Raw genomic sequence first — 26,041 nt, forward strand, 5'->3', positions numbered from 1 at the left:
GCGGCTTGTTTGTTGGGAGGCAGTCTTGATTTTTTGGCAATGCACATTCCGGATCTAGGCGTTCGGAGTCTCGTGGAAGATGGTAACCAGGTGAACAAGTAAGGCGGAAAGAAAAACATTACAGACTCGCGTTTTGAACATCTATTTAAAGACATGTAAACTCCTCTTGCACATTTACATCTTATCGTATCTTGCGTACTCGATAAGTCTTTTACATAGACTACAGCCACAAAGACGAGCACATTGGATCCCAGGCCTGCAGTGAGCAAGATTCCAGGTTTTAGACCAGCTTGGGTGTTTGTAAAAGGAGACTGCCTAGCATAAGCAGAGGTTTCTGGGACTACACCCAACCCTCCAGCATCTCCCAGCCCGAAGCAAAGAGCAAGTTGGAATCCCCATCGCCTTGTCTGCCTGTGATATCGCAGAACCATGTCTTCTCCCGATGGAAAAAAAAAAAAAAAAAAAGCAGAACAAGCAAAGCAGAAAGGCCTTCCCATCCGTGCTTACCGCCATCCATTGACGCCCAGGAAGACTCAAAACCCCCCACTGCCTTGATTATGAACGAGAAAACCGCGCCCCCTTCAGGTCGACGCACGCTCAAGGCATGTACGCACTGCCTCCGAGGACCAGGTTCATGCGGGTGAAGTGAACCTTGTAGACGGGGCTCTTCTTCGTAGGAAAGGCGCTGATCTGATCAGCTGTGACGACGACGTCCTTAGCCTTCTTCTTGCTGGAAGACGAGCCGGCGCCGCCCGAGCCTGCAGAGCCGCTGCCCATGCTGCCGTCGATCTTGGTGCCGGAGCCGCCCTCGGCAATGACCTTGCCGTTGGCCGTCGTAGTCGTCTCGGGCGTCTCTTGCAGGACGTCCCATACGCGCACCGTTCCGTCGGCGCCGCCCGACACGAGGACTGATGACTCGACTGACCACGACAGCGACCAGATGCCACCTTTGCCGTGTCCGCGCATACGCTTGATGCGTGTGCCCGAAGCCAAGTCCCAAAGGATGATGTTACCAGCGTCGTCTGCGGAGGCCAACTTCTTGCCAGATGGCGAGCACTCGAGCGCGGTGATGTTAGCCGTGTGGCCCGTGAACATACGCAGAGGGTTTCCATTCAGGTGCCACATGCGGACAGTCTTGTCGCCCGAAGCAGTAAAGACATAGGCGCCGTTGGGGTGCCAGGCGACGGCATCAACGTCACCGTCATGTCCAACGAAGAGCCTGTGAGGCGCAATGTGGTCGGTCGTCCAGAGGCGAGCGGTGCGGTCGTGGCTGCCAGTGACAAAGTAGTGACCGAATGGACTCCATTTGACATCCCACACAGGCCCACTGTGTCCCTTGTAGGCCACGAGACAAGTCCAGGTGTCAAGGGACCAGAGGCGGACAGTCTTGTCGGCAGAAGAGGAAATGAGGTACTTGGGACGGGTAGAGGCATGACCAGGACCAGGAAATGGATTAGCGGTCGAGGGGGAGAAGGCCACTGCATAGACGGGACCAGAGTGACCAATGAGCCTTTTGGAGGCGCTTGGCTTGTCGCTGGGATTGATCGAGTGAATGGCCTCGCCGCTGAGCGACCAAACTTTGATGTACGATTCTGCCATGCCAGCTGCAACAAGCTCGTTGTCGCCCGAGAAGTCGAGGCAGTTGACGGCATCAAAAGTGTTGTGAAAAGTGTACATGCAGACGCTGACACCAGGACCAACGCCCCCAGAACGGCCTTCGATCTTGAATCTGTCGCGGTTCTCCTTGACCTTCTGCACCTCCATAGAGACGTCACGGGCAAGCGATGGCGGCAGCGGAACAGCATCCCGGGCTGGAGCCTCTTCAGTAGACTCGCGCTTGATGCGAGCTTCAAATTCATCAGCAAGAGTAGCTTGACCGGGCGCCGGAGGATTTTTGGAGTCTAGTTCCGAAACTTCGGCGCGGACATCCTCCATCAATTCAGGTTCCATCGGAAGGGGGCCCAACTGAAGTTTCGCCAATACAGGTGGTGCGTTGCGATCGGTATTCGCAGATCCCGGGTTGTGGCCTGGGATACCCTCATCTTCAGCAGGCATATCTTCCTCGATTTTGCTTCCACGGGAGATCATTGCTGCGAGGCTTCTTTCGTTGCCCGGCGCAGTACGATCTTGCGTGATGATGTTCATCCACTGGTTCATGATCTTGATGATGATTGAGCCACCCTCCTTCTCTTTCGATTCCAGATACTGGATCAGGCTGTTGAAGGCCATGTTGCTCAATGTCAGGCGATACTTGCTGCCTCGGTATATCTTGGAAATGTTGCTATCTGCGACGTGTTCGGGCAAGCGGATAGTTCCGAGAGAGACAAGGTCAACTTCGTGCTCTGCGGTAAACAATTCCTTGTGCTTCTCAAAGAACGCCACGGCCTCTCTGGAGTAAAACTCTTTATGCATGTCCAGGTATGAGTAGACGAACACCGGCCACAGCAACCTGCGCAGCTCCGGCTTGTAGAGTCCCAGGTTGTCCTCAATCCATGCGCGCAACAACTCTAATACCTATATTAGCAGTGATTCTAAGAATTGAATGACAAGATACAATACCAAATGCCTGGTCATAGGCAGCACCGCCGCGGTCTTCAGCACGAGTAATGATGGGTCGGCCCTCTGCGTCCTGGTTCGACGATTCCTTGCGTAGCATCGCCTCGGTACGATTGTAACCTTTTTTGTTAAGGTACTCCAGAACCTGCAGGCATTGATTAGCGTTGGAACGTGTATAATTTCTGCGACGCATCGAAGAAGCAATGAAATTTGAGCAGGAGCGACAACAAGAGCCTGAGCTTGCCGATCCCACGCCTTGTTCAGAATAAGTATGTCGAGGCCGGTTTTGGGACCCTCTTCGTTTTTGTCATTTTGAGGCCATCTGGGATCCGGCATTCCTTCGCAGCGGTTTTTCTCTCCTTTTTGAGGCCAACTGGTTTCCGGCACCGGCGAATACAAAATTATTCTGAGCATGGGCTCTCTGCGAGCTGGAATCATGTTCGCCGAAGACTCTGCTGCGATATTGATGTTCGGCGATTTCAAAGGTACGCGAACGATGGTGATGATTCCGTGTCCGGTGTAGGCGTAAAGCAGCGGCCCAGTTGGGCTGTCGGTTTTGGAAGGAGCGACTCAGAAACTGCAGCTGCTGGTTGGCGTGTAAAGAAAGTCGTGCCTGGGTCGGCAGCGTGCTTTGGATTCCGGACATGGACAGTCCAGCCAAAGGAGGCCACTGAGGACTGGGTGCTTCGTCGCTCCTTGCTCGCAAAAATGGGAGGTTACTGGGCTCGAACAGGTGACTTGCCGCTTCGCGCATGAACCTCATTTCCATTTCCACAATGTTCGGCCTTCTCGCCATTTTGACGCTTGTTGATGGTTGAGCGTTTGAGACTGCGACTTAGCTGATAACAATGAAAGTTGCGCGCCTGGCAAGCTCAGATCATGGGCGACGATTGTGGTTGATGACCGGGTGCGGACATTGTCCAGAATGGATAGCAGGATGAAGAGTCAGGCTGTTTGTGACGGCCGCGGAACCAGTGCAAGTTGCGCGAACCTCTGGAAAGACGTCGCCAGGGGTGACTACCGCCGGGTCCATGGATTCTCGGCGCTGGGAGATCCAAGTTTTCCAGTGCACCAGCGGATCAACAATCCATCACAGACACTCCCCCTTTCCCCAATACCCAAGGACGCAAAATCGGATTCCGGATGACCAGTGGAAGACCGCCCAATGGATTTTGGTCACGTCTCAAAGCTCAAAACAAAAAGGGTAAAGAAAATCGCGATACCTACAATGTAATTCAGGTTTTGTTGGCTTTGCGCATTTCCACCGGGCGTGCCAACCGGGGGCACGCTGCCCTGGGGTGGCATTTGCTGCGAGTTCCCAGCCATGCCGGCGCTCGGAGGTCCGTTGCTCACACTGACGTTTCGTGAGTGAGGAGGCCCATTGCCAGGCGGAGGACCCGACATCTTCGTACGGGGAGTTCACAGATTCAACTGTCGGATGCCAGTACCAGAGAAAGCTGTCGCCTTCGCGACAGTGCAAGAGAGTTATGGGCGGTTTCCGATCATCAAGGGATGTTTTTCATCGAATCCTTTGGAAAGCGAAAAGAAGACGACGTCGATGAAGCAGAGGTTGGAATCAGTCGTGACTTCGGAGGTGGATGTCGACCGGACGCGCTTCAACACCGCCCGGCACGTCTCAATAAGATTTAGCGTGAGGCTCAACATATGGTCCGTGCCCCTAGCGCGTGTGCACGTCCATCCGAGAGTGCGGATCCTCCGTTGGGCATTTCCAGATTCCACACACCTTCACCATGTAGGTATCTTTCCAAAAACACTACCTTCCGTTCAAGGCTCAACTCTCAAAGTTGTCACCAGGCTCACAAGAGGACAACCTGCGGGGTTATCGGCATTTCCATCCTCCAATTTTTCCAGCCATCAGGACCGCCATTTGAAATTCGCTCGCGGAGAGTGTCCACGGCCTGCGCCACAGTTCGAGAGCTGTGGAGGACTTCGCCGAGGCTTGCGCGCAAATCGTCCCGACGGGTAGCTCTACAGAGAAAAGGCAAGTTTAGAGCCTCCACAAAAACAGGCACCGACACCAGCGCGACCATGGCCAACGCAGAAGAGACGAGCGGCGCGAGGGATCACGTCAATCTGGCAGTCGAGCACATCCAAGAGCTCAGCAGAACTAAAGAGGTGCTTATAGCTTTACGGCGACCGCCAGTCCACACTGGATCGCTGACACACCTGCAGGACATCCCCCAACTGCTTACCGCAGCCGGAAGCGCTGTCAGTGCCCTTACGAATCGCGACTTGCCCCCACCACCACCATCATCTTCCACGGATGACCCGTCGTCAACCCCCGATTCCCCTCTCGAAGCCCGCAAAGCCGCGTTTTCGGCACACACGCGAACGTACTTTAGCCTCGTGCGCACAATACAAGATAACCTCATGCGTGAGATTGGCGCGCTGGAGGATGCCGGTGTGATACCAGCGAAAGCAGAGAAGGTGGAGGGAGACAGCGGCGCTGGCGGCGAGGTCAAGAACGGCGGGCTGGGAGAGCTGGATGTGGGATGGCTGAACGCGCGGACGAGAGACGTTGGAGTTGTCAAGGGAGCGGAGTTGGTGGCGGAGGCGAGAAAAAGACTGGAAGCAAGGCTGGGAGAGGGGGAGGGACAGGATGGCGAGGATACTCACATGGGGTGAAGGCGTGAGACGTCTTAAGTGACGATTAGCTTTACGAGCTTTGTGCCATACTTGGTTCCCCGGGGTATCTCTAAACACCCGGAAGACACAGGCATATCGTTTCGCCGCGGCCGGTATCGTAAGTCATTCGAAATAGGCTCCCACCGCCGAGAAGGATCCTCAAATCCTGTCGGGAAGTCGTTTTCTCCCGCTCATTGGCATACCGGACTTTCAACAACCATTTCCAAGCTTTGAGCGTCGGAGACTGCCACAAAGACAGGCATCATTAGCTACGGTCTTTGCGAAGCTTTTTGCGAAGCTTTTTGCGAAGCCTCGAAAGCTGCAAGTGGTGTCGGCGAGTTCTATGAACACCGATTGCGCACAAAGCGCATGGAGGAGAAGGGCAAATGACGGAGGCTTGAATGCAAGAGTTTTTGCTTTGAGCTACAAGTTAATATTTACATCATGTGTACATAGGGTTTGCTCCATCTGAAAAGTAGATTGAGCCCACCCAAAGCATTTGAGCAAGGCCAGTAATTTATGTCCTGGCTAGTGCACACCAGGAGCGCTGTTCCCCTTCTCAAAAACCCCAAAGCAAGCTGTGTGCAAGGTCCGCCGCCGTCCTCGACTTCTACATTCACCCCGTGTGTGGGGATCGGGTCTACGCCAATCGAGATGGTGACCTCTTATAGTCCGGAAATCTCGTGGCCACCTTGGCTTGAATTGTTGTTGTGATCACATGCGACATGGGCGCTGTTGGTGTAGAGACGCTTCGATGTAGGGGTTCTCAGATTGCCCCTGCATCCTGGTACCTCTGAGTGTCGGCTGCAGCCTCAAGTAGACCAGTTTGGATCGATGAGCACAATGTCTCGCCCCTTATGTGCTCAGATGTCAGAATTGTTGCGCAAAGATCAAGGCCAGCGGCCTCATTTCGAAGCAACAAGTGGCGCCTGCTCCTCGACACTCTTTTGTCCGCGGGAACTCGAAGCTGGCTCAGTGTCGGCTTTCGAGACAAAGTGTCTATCCCAGTATCCCAAGAATGAGACAGCTTTATCAGCGTCCAATGCCTGAATGCTCGTCTTGATATTTTGAAAGTTGCAAACCTCGGCCACAACGATGACATGGTCGCCGACCGAAACACAGCTGTCGGGCAGCAGCCGACAGTCTAGCTGCGCAAACACGGCTTTGCTCATGATTTGCGGCGCGTTGAGCAGTTCCTGCGGCATCGTGCCCTCGTGCGACCTGACTACTGCTCCTCTTTCTGCGTGGCAGCTGAGGGACGCGCTGCCGTCGGCGAGATTGAAGCGCAGCATGTTCCCCCTTTGTTCCACGAGCTCTGTGAAGCCGGCCTGAGCGTCTCCTTTGGTGAAGAGTCCGGCGATGTGTGCGCCTTCTGCGCTTGCTTCCAGGATATGTATGGCGAAGCGTTTGTGGTGTGTGATGGCGTCCCAAGTGCCGCTCGGTTTGCGAATGTTGAAGCTGATGATGACGTTGCGGTCGGTCACGCTCACGGTCGTAAAGGAAGATACTGTCATTCCGCGCGAGGAAGCAAAGGCTTTGGATGTTGATGTGCGCTGGCAGAGCTCAGTGTCTGGAGCGAGGGCCGTCACAACCACGACGGGTTGCGGTAATTTTCGCATGACTAGACGCATGGTGCTGTCTATCTCGCTTCCTGATGTGGCCTCGTGGTGTCTTCCCTCCTGCGTCTCGATGTTCGTCCGGGCGTCATGACTGACGTAATTGGAGTTGTATTTTGTCGGTTGCGCCCAAAACTTCCTTCTAGAGATAGCAGTTCGAGCGACCCGATGGCAGGGTGAGACAGATGCAGTGGCTACGAAAGGGTCAGGTTTCAAACATGGTTTGGGAGGAAGAAATGGCCGGGTCTTACTTACTGTTCCAACGAAAGAACGCTTGGTAGAAGCGGCGCGCGACTGGAGAGGAGAACATGAGAGTGACCTAGCACTCAAGAGGGCCCACAATCCAGTCAACCTCTTGGATAGACTGGAGAAGAAGGGGAGTCGCGTGGACGGGTGTGGATGGAGGGGACGAGGGGTAGAAAATAAAGCTGAGCACGTCGGTCTCCGGGGACGGAGGTCCAGGACAGGGCATGCGGACGAAAATCCGCGTCCGCTCCGCACAGCCAGCCAACGGACCTCCGCGGCCGCGTCCATCTCTCTCGCAACAACATCATCGCCGTCCACTGTCCACAATGTCGACCCTCTTCACGGCGGCGCGTGCCCCGCGCCCCGTCGCGCAACCATTCAAGATCTCCCAGACACAAACGAGAAACGCGACCCTCATCCGCCGACCAAAGCGTCCCTACCAATTCACCCAAGTCGTGACGCTGTCCGACGGTAGCACCTTCATGCACCGCACTACGTCTCCCGAGCCCTTGTACAAGTCGACAAAGGACGTCAAAAACAGTCTGCTGTGGAATCCGAGCAGTCAGAAATTGGCAAACGCCGAGGACGATCTGGCAGGACGGTTACGAAGTTTCAGAAACAGATTCGGACGTGGATGGGATTCGGCAGCAGGCAAAAAGGCAAGCGAGGTAGGTTTGAGGCCATTTCGGTCAATGCGGTTCGCTTGGCTGTCTGAGCCAGCGGACCCGAATTGCCACGGCAAACAATGTCCAGGAGCGGCCACTGACGTGCTCTGTTCTTAGGCACATGATGGCAACGATGCTAAGCCCGAGGATGAATATGAAAGCATGATTGATCTCATCAGCAGATTCAATGCATCGACACAGAAAGAAGGACAGTCTAATTCGGGCAAAAAGGGCAAGGGTTCGACATGAGCAAAATGTGGCTCAGGGGAAAGCATGAAGTCAGTTCAAATCAATCTCTTGCCATTTGGCGCCGCTTGAGACGACACAACCCGTGGTCATCGAAAATTCAAGGCTTCCAAGTGTAATGTTTTGCATACATGATCAGTTTGTTTTTAGGTATCGAGATTCAGATGGCTCCAACCTCCCATGCTCCTGATATGCCAGCTCAATTGAGCCTTTGATCCCCAGATTGTGTCGATCAATCCCTCTCCAAATCGATCGCTAGCAATTGTGCATCGATGTGTCTAGGTCTTGATGGCCAAGACTTCCACACCTGGACCACTTCTTCGAGCATCTCAATGGTCATCAGCCTGATTCTAAAATGCTCAGGATGAAGGCTTCCGTAGCGGAGTGGATCGTGTAGTGCAGATAGCTTTGGTATGATATGTTCAGCAGCGCCGGGACTGATCCCATTGAAACGGGTCGCCACAGTCTCCGTGGGCCGTCCCATTAATTTGTTCACCAGGCGATCCCAGTACTGCAAATCGAGTTCGCCATGCTGCTGTGCCGAACCTCTCGGGCACATGTCGAGAAGTGACAGACAAACATCACCATTGTGGCTGAAGAAGTCTTTTTTGGTGCAGTCCACCGGCTCAAAGGGTCTACGATCCCATGGAAGGCCAGGGGGATCGCGTTTCTTCGTAGTCTGCCTGTCCAAGTCCTGCCAGACAGTATTTTGCGCGGCCCGAGGTAAGGACGAAACAGCTCTTTGAAACTCTGCGTGACGTTTTTCGTAATCTTCTCGAGCAGCTAGTCGCAATCGTTCCGGCTGATTGTCGTCAACGGCCAGTCTCTCCAGACGCATCAGTTCGTCGCTGTCTCGCACGAGTGGCGCGTATTTCCGGCGCAAACGAATTTTGTTGTTTATGACTGCTGGAAGCTTCAACGGGGCGAAGTTGACGGGATTTACACTCATGATGTGTTCGAATGTGCGGGGCCAGTCTTCTCCAAGTCGGAGCAGTGTCTTTTGAAGCGGATTTTGACGATTTTCTGGAATTTGTATGCCAGCGGCCTCCATACGTTTTAGAACGTCCCAAGTGCTTTCCCACTCCATCCTGTCGCCCCAATCATCACGAGCGGTCCGACCATCTTCCGCCACGACATGCACATGGGTCGCGTAGCGCTGAGAAGCGATTGAGGAAAGGTTGCCAGATACAGACCGTGGCACAGTGGCATCCTTGACAGCCTCTTCAACCCAGGCTAGCACTCGCACGGGCCCATACTTCTGCACGCCAGTCCGAAGCCAGGCATTGCGACAGAGGTCGATCGTCGCCTCGCGCGCTACCAACCGTGAGTTTGCCCTAGTACGACCAAAACGCGCCCTTGTCATGTTGAAAAGGATGAGTAGAGACGTTGTGGGTTTGCTTGGATCTTGGGACGGTTGTGGACGAGGCACAAGACCCTCATCGATCACTCTCGCCAGACTTTGCGAATCGCCACCGCAGTATCGGACACGAGTGTAACTTGGGTCGGATTGGAGCAAGCGGTCGAGGAATGGATCAAATCTGGCATCAGATTCGACTAGAACATGGCGCTTGGGTCGCAAAAGGTTGTTGATGGTGGACGACCATAGGCCCGCTCCAGGATTTGCGTCTATTATGTGACAGCCTCTGAATTGCTGGAGAGAAGGCGCAAGGAGATCAGCAGCAGATGCTTCGATACAATCAGCGAGTGAGATCGTAGGTAAATAAGTCAGCACCTACTGCAAAGCTCCAGATTCACGGCTTCACGATGCGTTTTGAGCACATCTCCCCTGTTGCCATTGTACCGAATGGCATCCCCTATCTCGGCTGCCAAAGATTTTGCAGCTTGAGCACTTGTGTCGAAATAGGGACCATGGCTGATGTGGAGGCGCAGTGTCTTGGTAGCTCTCATAATAGCTGTGTGGTGATTATTCTGGGAATGTAATCGCGCACATAGACTAGATCCCACCGGCACATCACACTCTCCGCCTTTCCCACCGCCCTCGGCGAACTACCATGGTGCATGGGTGACGCACATCTCAACCATCTCTCGCCATCTCGAGACGACGACCTTGACACGCTTCCGAGTGTGCGATATCATGACGCACGATTTCCTCAGCTGGCAGCGCCCCAACCGGTGAAGATTCTGCCTCGACAGGCCTTTGTTTACCCAACCTGCGTTTCCGGCCCTCGCCCACCACCTCGCCATGGATCCTCTCAGTGTCGAGGAGATTGTGCAGCGAGCCGGAAACTTTGACTACAACTCCCTCGTTCCGCTTCGATACTGGCTCCGGAGCGCGGACACCATCCAAAAAGAGGTCTGTCGCCTCGGTCCCCGACCGAAGAGAAGCCCTTTCTAACGTTTTTCCAGGCTTCCATTTACGAGCACGAAGGCAACGATCAACAAGCTTATTTGCTACTATTCCGCCATGCCACTTTGATTCTCGACAAGCTATCGCGCCATCCCGAGGCCAAAGATCCCGCCAATAAGACCGCTTTGCAAGAAGCCCGCCAGATTGTCCAGAGAAACCTCCAAAAGCTGGAAGAGCTGAGGCCGAAGATAAACAGACGACATGAGCGTTATATGGAACTCAGAGCTCGCCAGGAAACCGAGCGCAAGAAGATGGCTGGCGCAAGACAAACCATCTCGGGACCCGTCGAGCTGACTAGGGAGATGGACCGTCTTAGTGTGGGCACAAGGAGATCCACAGACCCCGCCGGAGTGAACACGAAGCAGTCGTTGGATGCAGGGGAACATCGAGACTTGGCAGCCAAGTTGGCGCAGCGCGAGATTCGGAGAAGAGATTTGGCAAAGAGAAAGGTTCGCCAGGCGGGCGTGTCGGATGAAGAGGAACATGAGAGACGGACCGCCGGTGTGTGGAATACGTGGGAAGACGACCTTGCTGGAAACGGCATGAAGGAGGAGAGTGACGACTTAAACAGAAGGATTTTAGAGGTCGGACGTCGTGGTCAAGATGCCCTGGATCGGCGGAGGGAATCAGTGGCCAGCGAAGGCAGGTCGATGGCCACAGGTGTCTATCACTATCCAATGGTGCCGCAAAAACACGATTTTCAAACTTGGGAGACCACCGCCATAAAGGCAGCTCAGTATCCAGATACGCGACCACCGGGTGCGCCGCCAGCGATTCCCCGCAAAGTGCTGCTGGATCCCGCAGCAGGGGGACCAGTCCCTCCACCCTATCCACGCAAGGCTCCCATTCGTACGGAGCCATCTGGACCACCGTTACCTGGAAAATACTTGGATTCGGACGGCTCAGAAACGCCGTCCCGCTCCGCATCTGCCACTCCGCCACGGCCAGAGCTCAACTCAAGCGACTACCAATTCAAGCCTACGGCATTCCTCGAGAACGGCGCACCCCTCAGAACCGTCTTCATCCCGCCAACGCTGCGCCAAGAGTTTCTGCGCGTGGCTTGGCCAAACACGCGGCAAAACCTCGAAACGTGCGGGATCCTTTGCGGCACGCTCATTTCCAACGCCCTCTTCATCTCGCGCCTGCTGATTCCGGAGCAAGAGAACACGTCGGACACGTGCGAGACGACCAACGAGTCGGCGTTGTTCGACTACTGCGACTCGGAGGACCTCATGGTGTTGGGGTGGATCCACACGCATCCGTCGCAGACGTGCTTCATGAGCAGCAGAGACTTGCACACGCACTGCGGCTATCAGGTCATGATGCCCGAGAGCATTGCCATAGTGTGTGCGCCGAGCAAGCAGCCTTCGTAAGTTTCCGTCCATCAAAGTGTGTCGCCACGTGCTAGATCTCTTTTGCTAACGCTCGCAGATGGGGCTGTTTCCGGCTCACCGACCCGCCTGGCATGAAGTCAATCCTCAACTGCACGCAAACAGGTCTCTTCCACCCGCACGCCGAGATCAACATCTACACCGACGCCAAGAAGCCTGGACACGTTTGCGAGCTGCCTGGCCTCGAGTTTGCCGTCGTCGATCAGCGACCATCGTAGTTTGACAAGACCACAGATGTCTAAGCTTTTTCAATTCACACCACCGTCTTCCCCGTTTGTGGGTGGATGGACATTGTGCAGACAGGCCTAAGTAGTTTTGAAGGTGCAGGATGAGAGCTGCCAAAGTCCCCTTCAAAAACACTGCTACAGATGAGCCGACATTACACGCGCGCGGGTTACTCCAGAGGAGACAAAGGCTTTACGAACGCGAGAGATCATTCTTGGAATGTCCAGCGGTGATGGGCAGCTCATGCGCGAGTCTACGAAGCTCACTATGGGCGCTCTGCGTGGACCGGCTTTGTACGATTAGATACTCGCGAGCAGCGGCATTGGCACTGGCACTGGCACTGGCACTTGCACTGACACTTGCACTTTCTGGGCGCATTGCACTGCATCGCATCCCCACCACCAACTCCCTCACCTTCCTCGCTTCCTCCCGTCACGCCCTTCCATCTTTGCCTAATCCCCCCTTTTTCTCCGTCTACTTACTTGGCGACAACGAGTCGTCACATTCGTTGCAGTCGTTGTTGTTGTAGCAGTCGTTGTTTTTGTAGCAGTCGCTGTTGTTGTTGTTGTTGTTGTTGTTGTCGTAGCAGTCGTGGTCGTTGTTGTCGTAGCTGTCGGTCGTTGCCGTCGAGAGATGCAGATGGATGACGTTTTCTAATTGATACCCGTGCGGGGCCCGCCTGGGCTCTTTCTCTCGCCTCCTCTCTCTCCTGTGCTCTTTTGTACTCGAAGACTGATGTGACATCGTGACGTCGTGACGTCCGTCTTGCGTTGGAGCTGCTTGGCCTTTGGATTGTCACCCCGCGTTGCTGCGGTCACGCTATCATGGTATTGGCTGGCCGTGCAGAAAGAAAGAAAGAAAGTGGCATGAGAAAACGATAGAAGATGGTTTGACTCATTCACTCACTCTTTCATTGATCCACCCATGCATCCATACATTATCACATCAACACAAGACAAGTTGAGACGGTGGATTTATAATACACAGAGCTATATGCAAGCAAACTCAACAAGCAAAAAAAGCAAAAAAGCAAACAGCTGTGATGGTGTGGTGGCGATGGTAGCGCGCTACACACACGAACTAAACCTAAACCTAAAACCAGCTAAAAACCAAAAAAAAAAAAAAAGAAAGAAAGAAAGAAAAATAGAGCTCAATGATATGCAAATGTAGGCTGGTGAGGTGGTGATGGTGGTGGTGTGGTCTAAGAGTCGAATCTGGCTGGTTCTTCGCAGAATGAATTAAGCAGAGCGAAGCAGGGCAGGGCAGGGCTAAATAAGAGAAGCGGGGCCAACGCAGACGCAGACGCAGAAACAACAGGAACGGTAAAAGAGCAAAAGCAAAAGCAAAAGCAAAAGCAGATAAGCCGACAAGAGGGGAAAGAAAGATAGATGATGGGGGGGCAACGAATGCATGCATGCAACGACCTGAAAACGATACAAAGATAGAGAGACAATGTGGGAAAGGAGGAAGAGGAGTACTCATCCATACTATAAAGACGACGACAGCGAAACCGACAAACTCGCCATGACATGACTGACCTAATGGACCCGAATAATGATGATGATGATGATGATGATGATGATGATGATGATTAAACCCGACCTGACCCGACGAGGGCCGCCTGACTGACTGATGAACTGATAGACTGACCGGACAAGGCCGTCCTGAAGAAACAACGGAAGGAGAAAGAGAAAGGGAAGAGTAAAGATGGGTAGGGATGGATATGATGTGTCGTCGGTCGACCGGTCGTACCAACCCAACCCCTACAGCTAGATAGTTCCTGTCCACTTTCGCGGGATGGAGTATCGCAAAACAGGCGTCGCCGTTGGCTTAGAGGGGGAACGTGGACGGCAGATATATTAGACACATTCTCTTTCTCTCGGCTCAGCTCCTTCCTTTGCTCTTCTAGACATGTGCGGCAGCAAGATGGCGGCCGCCAGCCAGCCAGCTAGCCAGTCTCAGGTCGTCAGGGGGTAGCTTCTTTTCCCCTCACTCCCAATCCACAAATAACACACACACACATCCCCTCTTCTCTCATCTTTGCAAACACGTACGGCCACAGCAACTACGCGCCATAGACCTTGCTCTCCTCCAAGTCCCACTGGTCGCTACGCAACTTCTCGAGGGCGAGGCGGCCCTCGTCGGTGAGGTCCGGGCGGCCAGCCGGACTGGTGGCGACCGTGAAGAAGCGCGGATGCCATTCGGCGCCCGTCGTCTTGCGCTCGGCCGCCTTCTGCCGCTGCCGCTCTTCGAGCTCCTGCTTGAGCGTCGTCGCCGCCGAATACTGCTTGGACAGGATCGCATCCGTCACCTTGCCCCAGAACCGCCGCGACTCGTTGGGCAGCTGTTGGTCCTCCGGCGGCACGATTTTGGGCACTGGCGTCAGCGGCGTCACGTCGATGAGTAGGTGCTTGTCCTGAAGTTTTGCTTTCTTAGCTTCTTCCTAGAGGAGAATGGATGTCGTTGACTTACGCTGTTCTTGCTAAAGGCCTGGCTGCCAAGGGTGTAGTATACCTTGTCGTGCCAGGAACCCTCGATGCGCGCGAGAACGTCCTTGTCTGACACATCTTTTATCTTGGTCTTGGTGTCGTTTTGGGGGTCGTATGTGAAGATGACGCCTTCGACCCTGTTTTGAGTCTTTCCAAGCCAGCCCTCCTCCAGATAGTGTAGAATTACTTTGATGCGAGTCCTGGGACAGGTGATGTAGCAGACATCTGCCACTGTGACGCTGAGTGAACCTATGATGCTTTGTCAGAGTTATCCGAGCTGCATGCAGCGGGTAGAGCGCATACCTCTAAGCAACCCACCCAGGTGCGCCGCCGGGTGGGTCAGTTGGTATTCCTCGTTATCCCATCGTTGCAAGCTGACAAAGATTCCTAGGTTGTGCGCGCCTGGTGTGACCCTAATACTCGTCCCCGTAAACTTTGCGCTTATCTGGTCGTACCCCCGCGCTGAGATTCCCTTCTCCGGGCATTCGACCCAAAAGGCTGAGACGGGCGGGTGGTGCGATGTTTGCTCTGTGAGGTAGGAGATCTTGACGGTCCTGCCAGAGGACGCGGTGCTGATGGCGCTCGCTGCGCTGCTGGCGGGCGTGTCCTTCTTATTGGACTTGATGGCCGGCGAAGTGTCCTCGACTTCCCAGTTGCACTAGCAGCACGTTAGACCAGTTTCGGTTGGCATCGGGCCAATGGAGACAAAAAAAAAAAATTCAGCTCACCCGGAAAAATTCGCCCAGTGTCGAGTTGTATGGCTTGCATGGCTTGCCCTTGACGTATTTCTGTTCTCCAGTCAGCCTGGGCAGCTCCTCCTCGACTTGGATTGTGTGCCCCGCCATACCAAATCCTTTGTGAACCAGAACCTCAACGTTCCGAGCATGCGACCAAGGGGGTCTTCTGAATCGCCAATGCTGTCCTACCGTCAGCTTCTCGCCCGCTGTCGCCGATACGAAGGCGCCGCACCTTATGAATGTCTCTGGTCTATCCAAGTAATTCCAGTACTCTGCACAAAAGTCAGACGAAAGAGCCCTAACGGCGGCGACCACGACACATACCCAAGTTTGGCGTCGGCTCCAGCAATTGTGCGGGCAAGGAAAAGCGGACGGATGCGATATCGGACACGCCCATGAACCTGCAACCACCATGTCTGCGTCAGCCACCAATTCTCCAGCTTGCGTATGCAGAGCGCGACGAAGCTTGGCACATAGACAAAAGTCCCATTCCCCTCTCGCTCGTCGCGCCTTGCAGACATGGCGGGGGTGAGTGTGCTTACTTTCGCAGTATGCCCAAGAAGGTCTTGAGCTTGCTGCTGTCGTCCGGAGTCTTCTCAGCAGGGCCTCCGTTGGCGACGGCGGTCGATGCGGGGGTTGCAGCGCGCGATGTGCCTTCGGAGGTTGTTGTGGCGGTTGTTGGGGCGCTCGAATCAACGGCCGTGGAGGTTGATGCCGCCATGTTGGTGGCCGGCGAGGTGAGGTATGGAGGTAGCTAGGAGGGCGAGGAGCAGCAGATGCGGAGGTGGCGTTGGGTGGTCGGAAGGGGGGAGTGGTATGGTGGGCTCGGGGATGGCCGTGTCGAAGTTCGGAGGAGGGATGCGAGTCGACGAGGTCAGGCGTGGGACGGATTGTTGAGAAGATGGAGGGCAAGACGGCGAAGGGTCAGGTACTTCTGTTGCGGCTCCAATTCAGCAGCGTCTTTTGGGACTTGCAGTGATCCAGATAGGTTTCCTGACGTAACGCTGCTGCGCCATCTAATCGCGGCCTTGGCGTGCACCCGACAGCACAGGCAGGGATGCAGCAGTCGAAGGGACGTGAAGCTGCAACAGTCTCAACTTGAACAGGCCCAAAAGTAAACACGTCGTCGTCTACCCTCCGTACGGACGGCGTCGCTTTCTCTCTTGTATGCCGCTCGATGGATGCTGTCGTCTGCTGTGTGTGGCCCTTGCTATCGTCCGGACCACAGCAGCCAATCAAGCCTGCACGAATGCTGTGTGTCCTGCCCTGTCCTGCCCTGCGCTCCGACTTCCAAGTTCCGTTGCTCTGTCGCCCACGGCGCCCCATCACGTGACCGACCGCTTCGTCGTTATAATAATCTCGCCCACTGCCTACCTACCTACCTGCCTACCCGCCTTCGTACCTATTCTCACTTTACCTTGGCCAGCTACGGCAATCTTCTAGTCCGCACCATCGCCTCCTCCGACGCTCACTCCGCATCCCGTCCCCACGTTTCGCTTGGCCTGCAGCTGCGTCTCCCTCATCATTGATACCACTCCCTCCATACTCCAACCCCCACCGCATTCATGCTGTCGCAATGCATTTCCACCTTGTAGATTTCGTCACATCCTGTTGCCGGTCCGCTCAGACGTTCCACCACCAGCCAAATGTCTCCCTCCTGCAGCAGATTCGGACTTAGGTCCACCTCCTCGGTCCTGACCCCTGCCGCATTGTCACTAAACTCTCCGTTACTGCTGGCAATCAGAATGCGCCGCTCCGGTCCACGTCCAACCTCGATCGTGACCCTGATAGGGCTACGCGCGCGAGAGAGGATACTCGCCGCTGCCGATGCTGCGCGAGCCTGCTCCAATTTGGCTGTGATTGTGACGCGCACCAATTTTTGAGGTCGAAGTGGTGCGGCAACCCGGTTCGTCGAAGGTTCAAGGCACGCACGCGCTAGATCTCTTACCACGAGCCCGGCCCCTTCTTGAGGAATCGCCTTGAGCGCGCATGGGACGTCGCTGTCAACCCGGAGCTCGAAATCTGCTTGCTGTCGCGGCTCAAACGTCGAACATGCTATCGTGTAGGTTCCTGCCTCAATGTCCTTGGCCTCGGCCAGCGCAAAATGTTTCTTGTAGAGGCCAGAGTTGGCCAAAATGTCCCTTGACTTGACCGTGTACGCCCTTTTGCCTTGACCATACAACAGAATGACATTGCAGACGGCTGAATCGTCCGGTACCAGAAGCAAGATCGACAAGGACGACCGCCGGACCACCCTCAAGCTGAATTGTGGGTTGTCGCCGAAATCAGGACTGTGCAGGTTGCCCGCAGCAGTGTACTTCGTCCAGGCTGATTTGACCCTGGTCGTGTATTCGTGTTTCTGCGCCGCGCGGTCCAACGTCAACGGCTTCAGAGAAAAGGTCGAAAGCGAGAACGTGTATTTCGAAATCGGGAGCTGCTCCTGATCCACAACTACCGTGTACGTCGACTTCTTGGGGTTGCTCCATTTGAGAAGCATCTGGGCGCTGCTAACCACTTCTCCCTCTTGGATCTTTTCCGTTTCTTTTGTGTAGACCATCTTGCCCTCTTCGTCGTAAATGTAGAGGGTAATCCAACCGCGCGCCAGGTCGCTCAGGACCTGCGGGTCCGAGGTCGCCGGCTTTTCATCTACCTCGTTCAACAGAGGAGTCGACACGTTCTTGCCCTTGACACTCGCGTGGCTTGGTGTGTCAACAGCCGGTTTTCCAAAATCACGCTTGGCTCCGGTTGCGCCAGAGTCATCGTCCTTGAAATGACGAGAGAGCAAGAGCCAAATGACGTAGTCTCCATCGGTTTTGAGCGAGATTTGCGGATTGTCGGCGAGGCAGCCCGGAATCTGTTTCTCTGCCTCTAGATCCCAGGCAAAATGAATATCCTGCCGATGTTGAAACAAAACAGGGTTCCAATTGGCATAGACACTTTCAAAGTGCTGGAAAAGGTGCTCGATGCTGATCCAAAACATGCGAGGAGCCTGCTGCGCTGATCCTGTGGGCGCTCGAGAAAAGGGAAACGTCATGACTCTGTTCTGAGCCTCCTTCTGCTCGGCAACGAACTCTTGCATGAGCAACTCGGTTGCAGAGGGCGTTCTTTTTCCGCGACTTCGCTCGTTTCCTTCGGTCCAGGGATTCTTGAGAAGAAATTGTCTTTCCGTTCCGTTCGTTCTGAGATCCATGACGGCATAGTCATGCTGGCTCTCCAGTCCAAGCTCTTTTTCAGTGCGACGACTCATGCTTCCTGTGCCCACAGTCATGAGCACATCTCCGTATCCAAAGGCCTTGGAAAGTCTTGACCATAGCTCATCCGGCACAACTTCGACTCTGTTGGCCCAGAATTAGACGTTGCCGGAAATAAATTGGACGGTCAACCTACCCTTGGAGATGGATTTGCTCAGGAATCCAGCCCAGTATCGTCCACAAGTCGGTACACGAGCTACTTCCCGGAAAGTCGTAACCACCACGGACCTTGAGGTAGGCCTTTTCCAACAGGGCAGGCCAGAGCAAGGAAGGATTGTTGCGATCAACAACGTGGAGCATGCGGGTCGACTTTGAAACAGGGAGACGATCGTCAATGACGACCTTGCGCCAGCATCCGTTGAAGTTGAGGCGCAAGATGTATTTGCCGTTGGCAGAAATCTCCGGGATCGATGTCATCTTGTTGAAGGGCCAAATCATGTTGGCGAGATACTAAATGCGGTCAGCTGCCAGAGTAGTAGAATCAAGACGATGGCATACCTGTGCTTTGCCATTATCAGGACGGGCGACAATGGAGCATAAGCTGGCAACCACTGAGCAGTCTGTCGCGGCATCTTGGACGAGATCAATTTGTGTCTCAGCCTGCATCATTGGACCGCCGAGGCCCTTTCCACCCGGGTACCATGCAGGCGGTGGCAAAGCGTCAGCAGCAGGCATCCAATTGTCAAGGGAGTTGAGCTGGTCGTTGGAGAAACGAAACAGGGTATGGTCTGAAAAACGTTCATTTCCCTCGCGCAGGCTGAATTCCTCTGGCTGAGGCGCGTCTTTCCAAGGAGGAAATACTGATCCATTGACCGAAGAAGCCTTGTAAAGGATGATTTGTTCGGCAGTTGGCAACGGGCGCTGTGAGACCAGCTGCAACAAACGCGGGCCCTGTGAGCTTGCTGCGGGAGATTTGGGTGTAGTCAATGGAGAAGCAATCTGGGAAGCGGGTGCATTGGACGAAGCGGCAGGCGGAGAGGGTGGCGCTTTTGACAACGAAGGCGACCATTGGGGATTCTTCTTGATGCGTTCGGCCTCTGAGATGAAGCTCTTCGCTTGAGAGCTGAGGTCAGCCTTGTGTGTCTTGTCGGTGGCCAGACGCAGCGAGCTCATGCAGAGCTCAGCAGCCTCAATTGCCAGCTGGAGGGCTTGGTCCTTGTCCGGGGATTCGGCCATGCGTTTTCGGACGTGGTCCAGTTGGGCCTTGAGGGCCAAAAGTTGAGCATTGTTGGCCATGATGGCAAGGAAGGTGCTGTGCGCGACGGTGATTGAAAGCAGAGAGGTCAAGGAAAGAAAAGACGCCCATTATCAAGTGCGGTGTTAGTCAGGCTAGAGAGTAAAGAGGATCATGTCGTGAGGCAAGCGCTTCCGGAATGCGCTTGCAGTTACGCGAGTCGACTGGGCTTGGGTTACGGCGTGCTTTGAGCTCGGCAACCCCAGGAGGCTGATGAATCGTGTCGTGAAGCTTCCGCAACGGCGCCGGGCAGTTTATGGAAACAGCAGTGTGAGGGCATGGTGGAGGAGGTGGAGTGCCGAGAGCAATGTTTGAGAGTTGAGGCAGCCAGGGTCTCGGCAGGTCGCGGCAGCTAAGGAATTGAGTTAAGCTCATCCCAGTTGGGAAAGGTGCCTGAGGACGGGATGGGATGGGACCGGACCCTGGGACGGGATGGGAGGGAGAGGATGAGATGACGGCATGCAATGACTCGCTATCTTATCTCCATCAGATCTGCGCGACTCGCAGCAGGTGCCGCACCTGTTGCTTGCCGAGGTCGAAGTCGGTCCTCTCGGTCGTGAACCCTTGTTGCGCTGTTGGTTGCCATGAAAGTTGCGCCATGTCTAACGTCGACCGAAACCGCCTTTCGCCCGCCTGAAAAAAACCCCGTTCCCTTCGAAATCCAACTCTGCGCCGGCATGGTTGTATAGCTTTCCCTCTCACCGACCTAGACACGCCCGCGCCCGATTCCGTCATCGTGGCCGAGATCCTGCTCCATTCAGTTGCCCATACGCCCGTATCTGCGTTCTCCTGAAATAAATATCGACCAAGATATTTCTATCCCTCTACCATGGCCGGTCAGTCCAAGGAAGCTGCTCTGCCCCCTTGGGGTTTTGCTGTCGCTGGTGCCACTGGCGCTGTTATCGCAAACGCTCTTGTGTACCCGCTTGACATGTAGGTCGGCCGAAATCCCCAGACCGCCAAATAGCCCCGCTCACAATTGCGCTTCATAGTGTCAAAACCCGTCTCCAGGTCCAAGTCAAGCAATCCAAGTCTGAGGAAGCCAACGGACACCCACCGGAAACTCCAGAGGAGCCACACTACGATTCGACTTGGGATGCCATTACCAAGATTGTCAAAGATGACGGGCTGGAAGGGCTGTATGCTGGCATGCCTGGTTCCTTGATTGGCGTCGCTTCCACCAACTTTGCTTACTTTTACTGGTATTCGGTTGTTCGCACATTCTATCTCTCGAGCGTCAAGTCGGCCAAGGCCCCAGGCACTGCCACGGAGCTTAGTCTGGGTGCCGTCGCAGGCGCGCTCGCACAGCTCTTTACCATCCCTGTGGCTGTCGTGACCACTCGTCAACAGACACAATCCAAGCACGATAGAAAGGGTCTTTTGGAGACTGGACGTGATGTCATCAACAGTGAGGACGGTTGGACGGGCCTTTGGAGAGGTTTGAAGGCCAGTTTGGTACTGGTGGTCAACCCCGCCATTACCTATGGCGCCTATCAGCGCTTGCGCGCTGTCATGTTTCCGGGCAAGGCTCAGTTGAAGCCGCTTGAGGCTTTTGGTATGTGCTGCCCGAGTTTGCGCGGACATGTTCGCTGACTGGTCTTGAAGTGCTTGGTTCCATGTCGAAGGCTCTCGCAACAATCGCGACTCAGCCCCTTATCGTTGCCAAGGTTGGTTTGCAATCCAAGCCGCCGCCATCCCGCAAGGGCAAGCCTTTCAAATCTTTTGTCCAAGTCATGGCGTTCATCATTGAGAATGATGGCCTGCTGGGTCTCTTCAAGGGTATTGGTCCTCAGATTCTCAAGGGTCTCTTGGTGCAGGGATTCCTTATGATGACCAAGGAGCGTATGGAGCTCCTTTTCATTGTCCTCTTTGCATATCTGCGCAGGGTGCGCCAGGAGAAGTTGAGGAAAGTGGCCGAGATGGCCGCCGAGGCTGCGGCAAAGAAGGCGCCCCAGCTCACTGAACAGATCAAGAAAGTCGCCCCTGTGACGGCGAGGTAGAGGAGAGTTCCGCAAATTCTGGCTTTGTATTGAAGTGCCGCATTTGCGTTTCCAATATTCCCCACGGCGCATCAGGGTTTCCTTAGGGCGAGAATTTTGAGCGGCATCTTTTGAAATTACCGACTGTAAACAGGCGTTGGCTACGACCATGTTGGGAATGTATGGGCAGGTATATAGAGTCAAAGCAACGCATGTAGCTAATTGAATGTAGCTGGGTAAAACCAATGGGGACCCCCACTGCTGATGACGCTGTGCGGGCGACGGTGATGATGGCCCTGATCCGGGCCAGCGCCGAGGGACAGCAGGGACAGGAGCTCGAAACCTCCCCCAGACGCCACGACCACCACTGCCCACTCCGCCCACCAACCACTCCCGCCTTATTACGCGCACCCGCCTGTCCAGTCTTCTCACAATCTCTTCTTCACCAACCTCAATCTCGCCCTCCTCCCGTCGACTTTGCACAACTACACTCGCCTCTCCCATCGTTAACCTTGGAGCTGCGCGTCACCCGAGCCCGCCTAAACACCTCCGCATCCTCGCCGAACCCAACACCAACACCACCACCATGCTCCGCACAATCTCTCGCATCAACGCGCCGCGCCTTGCTCGCAGCTTCCAGACCTCCGCGCGGAGAATGGAGACGCCAACAGGAGCTCTTCCGCAGAAGAAGCCCGTTGGAGCGTTCAGGGGAGGGTAAGATATCCACTCCACACCACCTCATGACACCTCCTCCGCAAAGGCACGAATGCGCTGTCAAAGGATGAGGCGCTCTGCCGATATTTTGACACAAATCATTGTACTTTTGCTGCTATTTGCGAGCTCCGACTTCCGTCGCTACCTCGACTCGGACAATTCGACCGCTGGCTGACCCACTATCGCTCACAGCCTCACCGGATTTCTGCTCGGCTCTGTTGTCGCTGGCGTCGGCATGTACTACTACGTTATGGACGAGTATAAGATGGCAAACACGCTGCTCACTGAGGACATTTACGTACGTTTTCACCCCGAATACCCATCATACCACCTCTCCGGATCACCACGAGATCAGAACCTCGGCTATTGTTTTTGCGCTCCTGTGGAGCACTCTGAGTCAACTGGGCATTTTTGGAGGCAAGAAAAAGCACCAAGGCTGATTTTAATCCCCCTACAGTCCCTCCAGACCGCCGTGCAACGGATAGAACGCTATGTACGCGTCCTCGAGGACAAGGTGGAGAAGAAGAAGTGAGGGGCCGCCGTGATCGATTCTCAACTCCAGAGTTGAAAGCCACGAAACCACTCAATCGATACCACCCTAGCGACGGGGATTTCCTTCCATGTACAGCTCAAGAGAAAGGCAGGCAGGGCAGCAAGTTCACAAGGTCAGCCATGGGAGCGAGGCGGAGCAGGTCGCTGCTGCACCATCAAACCCCCCTTTTCTTTTGATTATCCTGGTCATCATGGCGCGTCTGTCGTAGGAAAAGCGCCTGGAGCATCATTCTAGCAGTATTCACGATTCCAACAAGTCTACTCAAACCGACTCTTTTTCTGTCTGTTGGTCTCCCCTCGGCTTCCCTTTTCCGGCTTTGGCAACCATCTGCGCTTACGCAAGTAGCCATCAAATTAATAAATTATCAAATATCTCCTCCAGCCTGTTGCATCTCTTAAACCTTTCTCACGCCTGAATTCTCAGCCAAAATCACCCCCTCTGTGCCAACGATTCCATCAACACACCGTCATCGTCATCCTGTTTTGCCGCTGCACCTACCGCGCCTTCCTCTCCACCGACTCTCCACTCGCCCTCTTCTCCACTCTACGCCGCAACTCCGCGCGCCGATTTCGCTCCCGCCCCGACTCCACACCCCACAATCTCAAATCTCGCTCGTCCGCGGAGCACAAGTGAACCCTGATGTCGCATTTTTCGGCGCTGTTGCCATTTTACGATGAAGGCGGCTTGATCAGTGCAACCAGCCAGCCAGCCGTTGCTTCACCATCATGGTGTCGCTTGGGAAAGTTTTTTTTTGTTCTTAACTTTTTTCCGTTTTTTTTTTCTCTCTCACTGTCTGTCTTCGGTCTAAACGCGCACTGCATTGTCTACCTACCTAGGTACCTCCTCTGATATTTCCGTCGATTTGCGCCGTCCACCCGTCCATCGGTGTTTCTACGACGCGCCTGATCGACTGGCCGTGCGGCTTTGCTTTGCATTGCTTTGCTCTGCCAGTTCAATCGGTGGCGATAGAAGTCGACGAGAGTGAAATACCTACCTGGGTACTCTGTCTGTCCTTGAATTTTGTCCACCGGTTTACACAGCATACTCAGCTTAGAGCAGCGTCATGAACAAACACTAAATATCGCGTAGAGATCAGGAGCAGAAGAGTGTCGGTCCTCTGACTATTATGTGCCCGCCACGTGCTGGCGCTACTCAGCCGGATTGAGTTGTCTATCTCCTCACCCTGTCGTTCGTCCGTGGTGCACTTTAAGGGACTGTTGCATCGCAGGGCTGATTGAATGGACCTTAAAAGCTCTATGGAAGTAAGAAAGATGCAGCTTATGCATGCGCTTTAGGCATACTCTTCTCTAGTTTAGCCACCATTTCTTAGAAAAAGCCTATGTGATAATAAGTTATTACTATACATAAAAAATTTTAGAACTTTAAAATTACTATACCTACTATAACCCTATAGTATAAGTATAAGATTTAGCATCGTAGAGGGTTAAATTAAGTAGTAATATATTATACTACTACCCTAATATATAGACTAACTAAGTAAGATAGCTACTATCTTACTTACTATGCCTTTTTAGGTTAGTTAGTATAGTAGTATCGGCCCTACTACCTTATAGAAGTAACTACTCTTCTTTAGTTTAGCTACTACTTCTTAAAAAAAGCCTATACGTTAATAAGTTATTACTATATATAAAATTTTTAAAAATCGAAAATTACTATACCTACTATAACTCTATAGCGCGGGCTTATACGTATATAACTAAAGTTAGAAAGTAAAAACCTACCCTCTAAAGTATTATACTATAAGTATACCCGTACCTACCCCCTAGGGGGAGGCCCTACCTAAACTAGTTTTCCTTCTACTAGACGACTATAACTATAAAATCTAGGATACCCCTATACTACCTAGCCTACTACCTACTTAACTTACTAATAAACCTAAGGAAATAGACTAGGATACCCCTATACTATCTAACCTACTACCTACTTAACTAGCTAATAAACCTAAGGAAATAGACTAGGATTTCCCTATAAGCCCTCTCCCCCTATTATCCCTACTACTTATTATACTAGGCCTAATTAAGAAATAGTATACTATACTAAAGAGAACTATCCTAGTAGACGCCTCTAAATATTATAAATCGTTAAGTAGCTAATATATAGGCTTTTTACCTAAAGGCTATCTACTTAGTTAGATATATATGAAATTAAAAAGAACTTAATTAAAGTTAAGTAATTAAAAGATGAAGTTAAGTAAAGTCTTCTTAATTATTATAAATATAGAAGATACTATATACTCTTCTATCTTCTATATATATTTATATAAGAAGTAAAATAAGAACTAAACTCTCTCTTTACTACGTGAATTACTACTTTAGTTACGTTATTAAAATAGATAAGAAATTAATCTTCTTATTACCGCGCGAAGTTTTATTAGCCGTTAAGTAGGCTATATATTCTTAGTAGTATTTATTATCTATTAGTACTACTAGCTTATACGGCTTAGCTAGTTTACGTAGCTTAGTTATAATTAGCTTCGGCTTATTAAGTAATCGCGTAAGGGCGTAGTTATAATGTACTTACGTTACTAGTATCTAATATATACTTACGTTACTAGTATCTAATAGCTATTATAATATTCCCCCCCTAATAGGAAGCCTAAGTTAGCTTATTAGGTACTTATATAGATAACTAACTAGCGCTATTTCGGTAAGGGCGTAAAGTATAGGACTACTAGGTATATCTTATTATTAGGTTTATAGTTTAACTAACCTTCTTTACTACTACCTTAATAATAATAATAGACCTTACTTCTATTATTATATCTTCCTATTACTCTTAGCCTATCTCTTACTTAAGTAACTAGCTCTAGTAATAATAGTAAGTCCTCCCGTTTATAGTAGGTCTAAAAACGCTTAACTAATTATTACGCGATAGTATCTAATTAACTTTATCGCTCTAAGCGCCCTAAAGGTAATATAATGCCTTAAGAGGATACTAAGGTAACTTAGGACCGTTATATAAGATGTTACGCGTAATTAGCTAATTATCTATATATTTAGAGTTTTAAAAAGGTAAAGTAAAGCTAACTAGTCTAGGTATAGTACCTAGCTCTTAAGAGCTAGTATATATTACTATTCTACCTATAAATCCTTACGCGAACGTTA

At 52.8% G+C, this 26,041-nt stretch overlaps 11 protein-coding genes across 11 annotated transcripts; 5 read left to right on the plus strand and 6 right to left on the minus strand.

Annotated features, from left to right (window-relative positions):
- Window positions 1-276: 276 nt before the first annotated feature.
- Window positions 277-3,115, minus strand: IWZ02DRAFT_139465 (WD40-repeat-containing domain protein). The gene is made up of 2 exons (XM_066761731.1): window positions 2,560-3,115; window positions 277-2,507 (listed from the first exon to the last, which is right to left on the minus strand). Exons 1-2 carry the CDS (start codon window positions 2,747-2,749, stop codon window positions 598-600), a joined length of 2,100 nt encoding a protein of 699 aa, XP_066626407.1. The 5' UTR covers window positions 2,750-3,115; the 3' UTR covers window positions 277-597.
- A 1,634-nt stretch (window positions 3,116-4,749) lies between these two features.
- IWZ02DRAFT_349596 (uncharacterized protein) lies at window positions 4,750-5,148 on the plus strand (the record flags this gene model as incomplete). The annotated part of the gene is made up of 1 exon (XM_066764242.1): window positions 4,750-5,148. A coding segment is annotated over one exon (399 nt), but the record flags the coding sequence as incomplete, so codon positions are not given.
- Window positions 5,149-6,107: 959 nt separating this feature from the next.
- On the minus strand, window positions 6,108-7,128 carry IWZ02DRAFT_430229 (flavin reductase like domain-containing protein; the record flags this gene model as incomplete). Its single annotated transcript, XM_066766043.1, has 2 exons — window positions 6,108-7,012; window positions 7,074-7,128. The coding sequence occupies 2 exons, from the start codon at window positions 7,126-7,128 to the stop codon at window positions 6,108-6,110; spliced, it is 960 nt and encodes a 319-aa protein (XP_066626409.1).
- Window positions 7,129-7,390: 262 nt separating this feature from the next.
- Window positions 7,391-7,978, plus strand: IWZ02DRAFT_430230 (mitochondrial 54S ribosomal protein bL31m; the record flags this gene model as incomplete). Its single annotated transcript, XM_066766044.1, has 2 exons — window positions 7,391-7,732; window positions 7,847-7,978. The coding sequence occupies 2 exons, from the start codon at window positions 7,391-7,393 to the stop codon at window positions 7,976-7,978; spliced, it is 474 nt and encodes a 157-aa protein (XP_066626410.1).
- A 48-nt stretch (window positions 7,979-8,026) lies between these two features.
- IWZ02DRAFT_139489 (uncharacterized protein) lies at window positions 8,027-9,903 on the minus strand. The gene is made up of 2 exons (XM_066761732.1): window positions 9,712-9,903; window positions 8,027-9,661 (listed from the first exon to the last, which is right to left on the minus strand). Exons 1-2 carry the CDS (start codon window positions 9,881-9,883, stop codon window positions 8,208-8,210), a joined length of 1,626 nt encoding a protein of 541 aa, XP_066626411.1. The 5' UTR covers window positions 9,884-9,903; the 3' UTR covers window positions 8,027-8,207.
- A 275-nt stretch (window positions 9,904-10,178) lies between these two features.
- On the plus strand, window positions 10,179-11,952 carry IWZ02DRAFT_371475 (uncharacterized protein; the record flags this gene model as incomplete). Its single annotated transcript, XM_066764568.1, has 3 exons — window positions 10,179-10,289; window positions 10,343-11,712; window positions 11,775-11,952. The coding sequence occupies 3 exons, from the start codon at window positions 10,179-10,181 to the stop codon at window positions 11,950-11,952; spliced, it is 1,659 nt and encodes a 552-aa protein (XP_066626412.1).
- A 908-nt stretch (window positions 11,953-12,860) lies between these two features.
- On the minus strand, window positions 12,861-13,537 carry IWZ02DRAFT_442829 (uncharacterized protein). Its single transcript, XM_066766985.1, has one exon. The coding sequence runs from the start codon at window positions 13,439-13,441 to the stop codon at window positions 13,052-13,054; it is 390 nt and encodes a 129-aa protein (XP_066626413.1). The 5' UTR covers window positions 13,442-13,537; the 3' UTR covers window positions 12,861-13,051.
- On the minus strand, window positions 13,528-16,228 carry IWZ02DRAFT_442830 (oxysterol-binding protein-like protein). The gene is made up of 8 exons (XM_066766986.1): window positions 15,728-16,228; window positions 15,510-15,586; window positions 15,418-15,457; window positions 15,296-15,365; window positions 15,177-15,236; window positions 14,752-15,106; window positions 14,432-14,697; window positions 13,528-14,375 (listed from the first exon to the last, which is right to left on the minus strand). Exons 1-8 carry the CDS (start codon window positions 15,904-15,906, stop codon window positions 14,025-14,027), a joined length of 1,398 nt encoding a protein of 465 aa, XP_066626414.1. The 5' UTR covers window positions 15,907-16,228; the 3' UTR covers window positions 13,528-14,024.
- IWZ02DRAFT_442834 (uncharacterized protein) lies at window positions 16,229-20,102 on the minus strand. The gene is made up of 3 exons (XM_066766987.1): window positions 18,935-20,102; window positions 18,573-18,886; window positions 16,229-18,520 (listed from the first exon to the last, which is right to left on the minus strand). The coding sequence occupies exons 1-3, from the start codon at window positions 19,670-19,672 to the stop codon at window positions 16,708-16,710; spliced, it is 2,865 nt and encodes a 954-aa protein (XP_066626415.1). The 5' UTR covers window positions 19,673-20,102; the 3' UTR covers window positions 16,229-16,707.
- On the plus strand, window positions 20,083-22,008 carry IWZ02DRAFT_414057 (mitochondrial carrier domain-containing protein). Its single transcript, XM_066765754.1, has 3 exons — window positions 20,083-20,603; window positions 20,663-21,225; window positions 21,276-22,008. The coding sequence occupies exons 1-3, from the start codon at window positions 20,500-20,502 to the stop codon at window positions 21,668-21,670; spliced, it is 1,062 nt and encodes a 353-aa protein (XP_066626416.1). The 5' UTR covers window positions 20,083-20,499; the 3' UTR covers window positions 21,671-22,008.
- A 6-nt stretch (window positions 22,009-22,014) lies between these two features.
- Window positions 22,015-23,301, plus strand: IWZ02DRAFT_442838 (uncharacterized protein). The gene is made up of 3 exons (XM_066766988.1): window positions 22,015-22,363; window positions 22,556-22,661; window positions 22,821-23,301. Exons 1-3 carry the CDS (start codon window positions 22,236-22,238, stop codon window positions 22,893-22,895), a joined length of 309 nt encoding a protein of 102 aa, XP_066626417.1. The 5' UTR covers window positions 22,015-22,235; the 3' UTR covers window positions 22,896-23,301.
- Window positions 23,302-26,041: the final 2,740 nt, after the last annotated feature.

Source organism: Phyllosticta citriasiana (assembly GCF_038021145.1).
Source record: "Phyllosticta citriasiana strain CBS 120426 chromosome Unknown IWZ02scaffold_2, whole genome shotgun sequence".
Lineage (NCBI taxonomy): Eukaryota > Fungi > Ascomycota > Dothideomycetes > Botryosphaeriales > Phyllostictaceae > Phyllosticta > Phyllosticta citriasiana.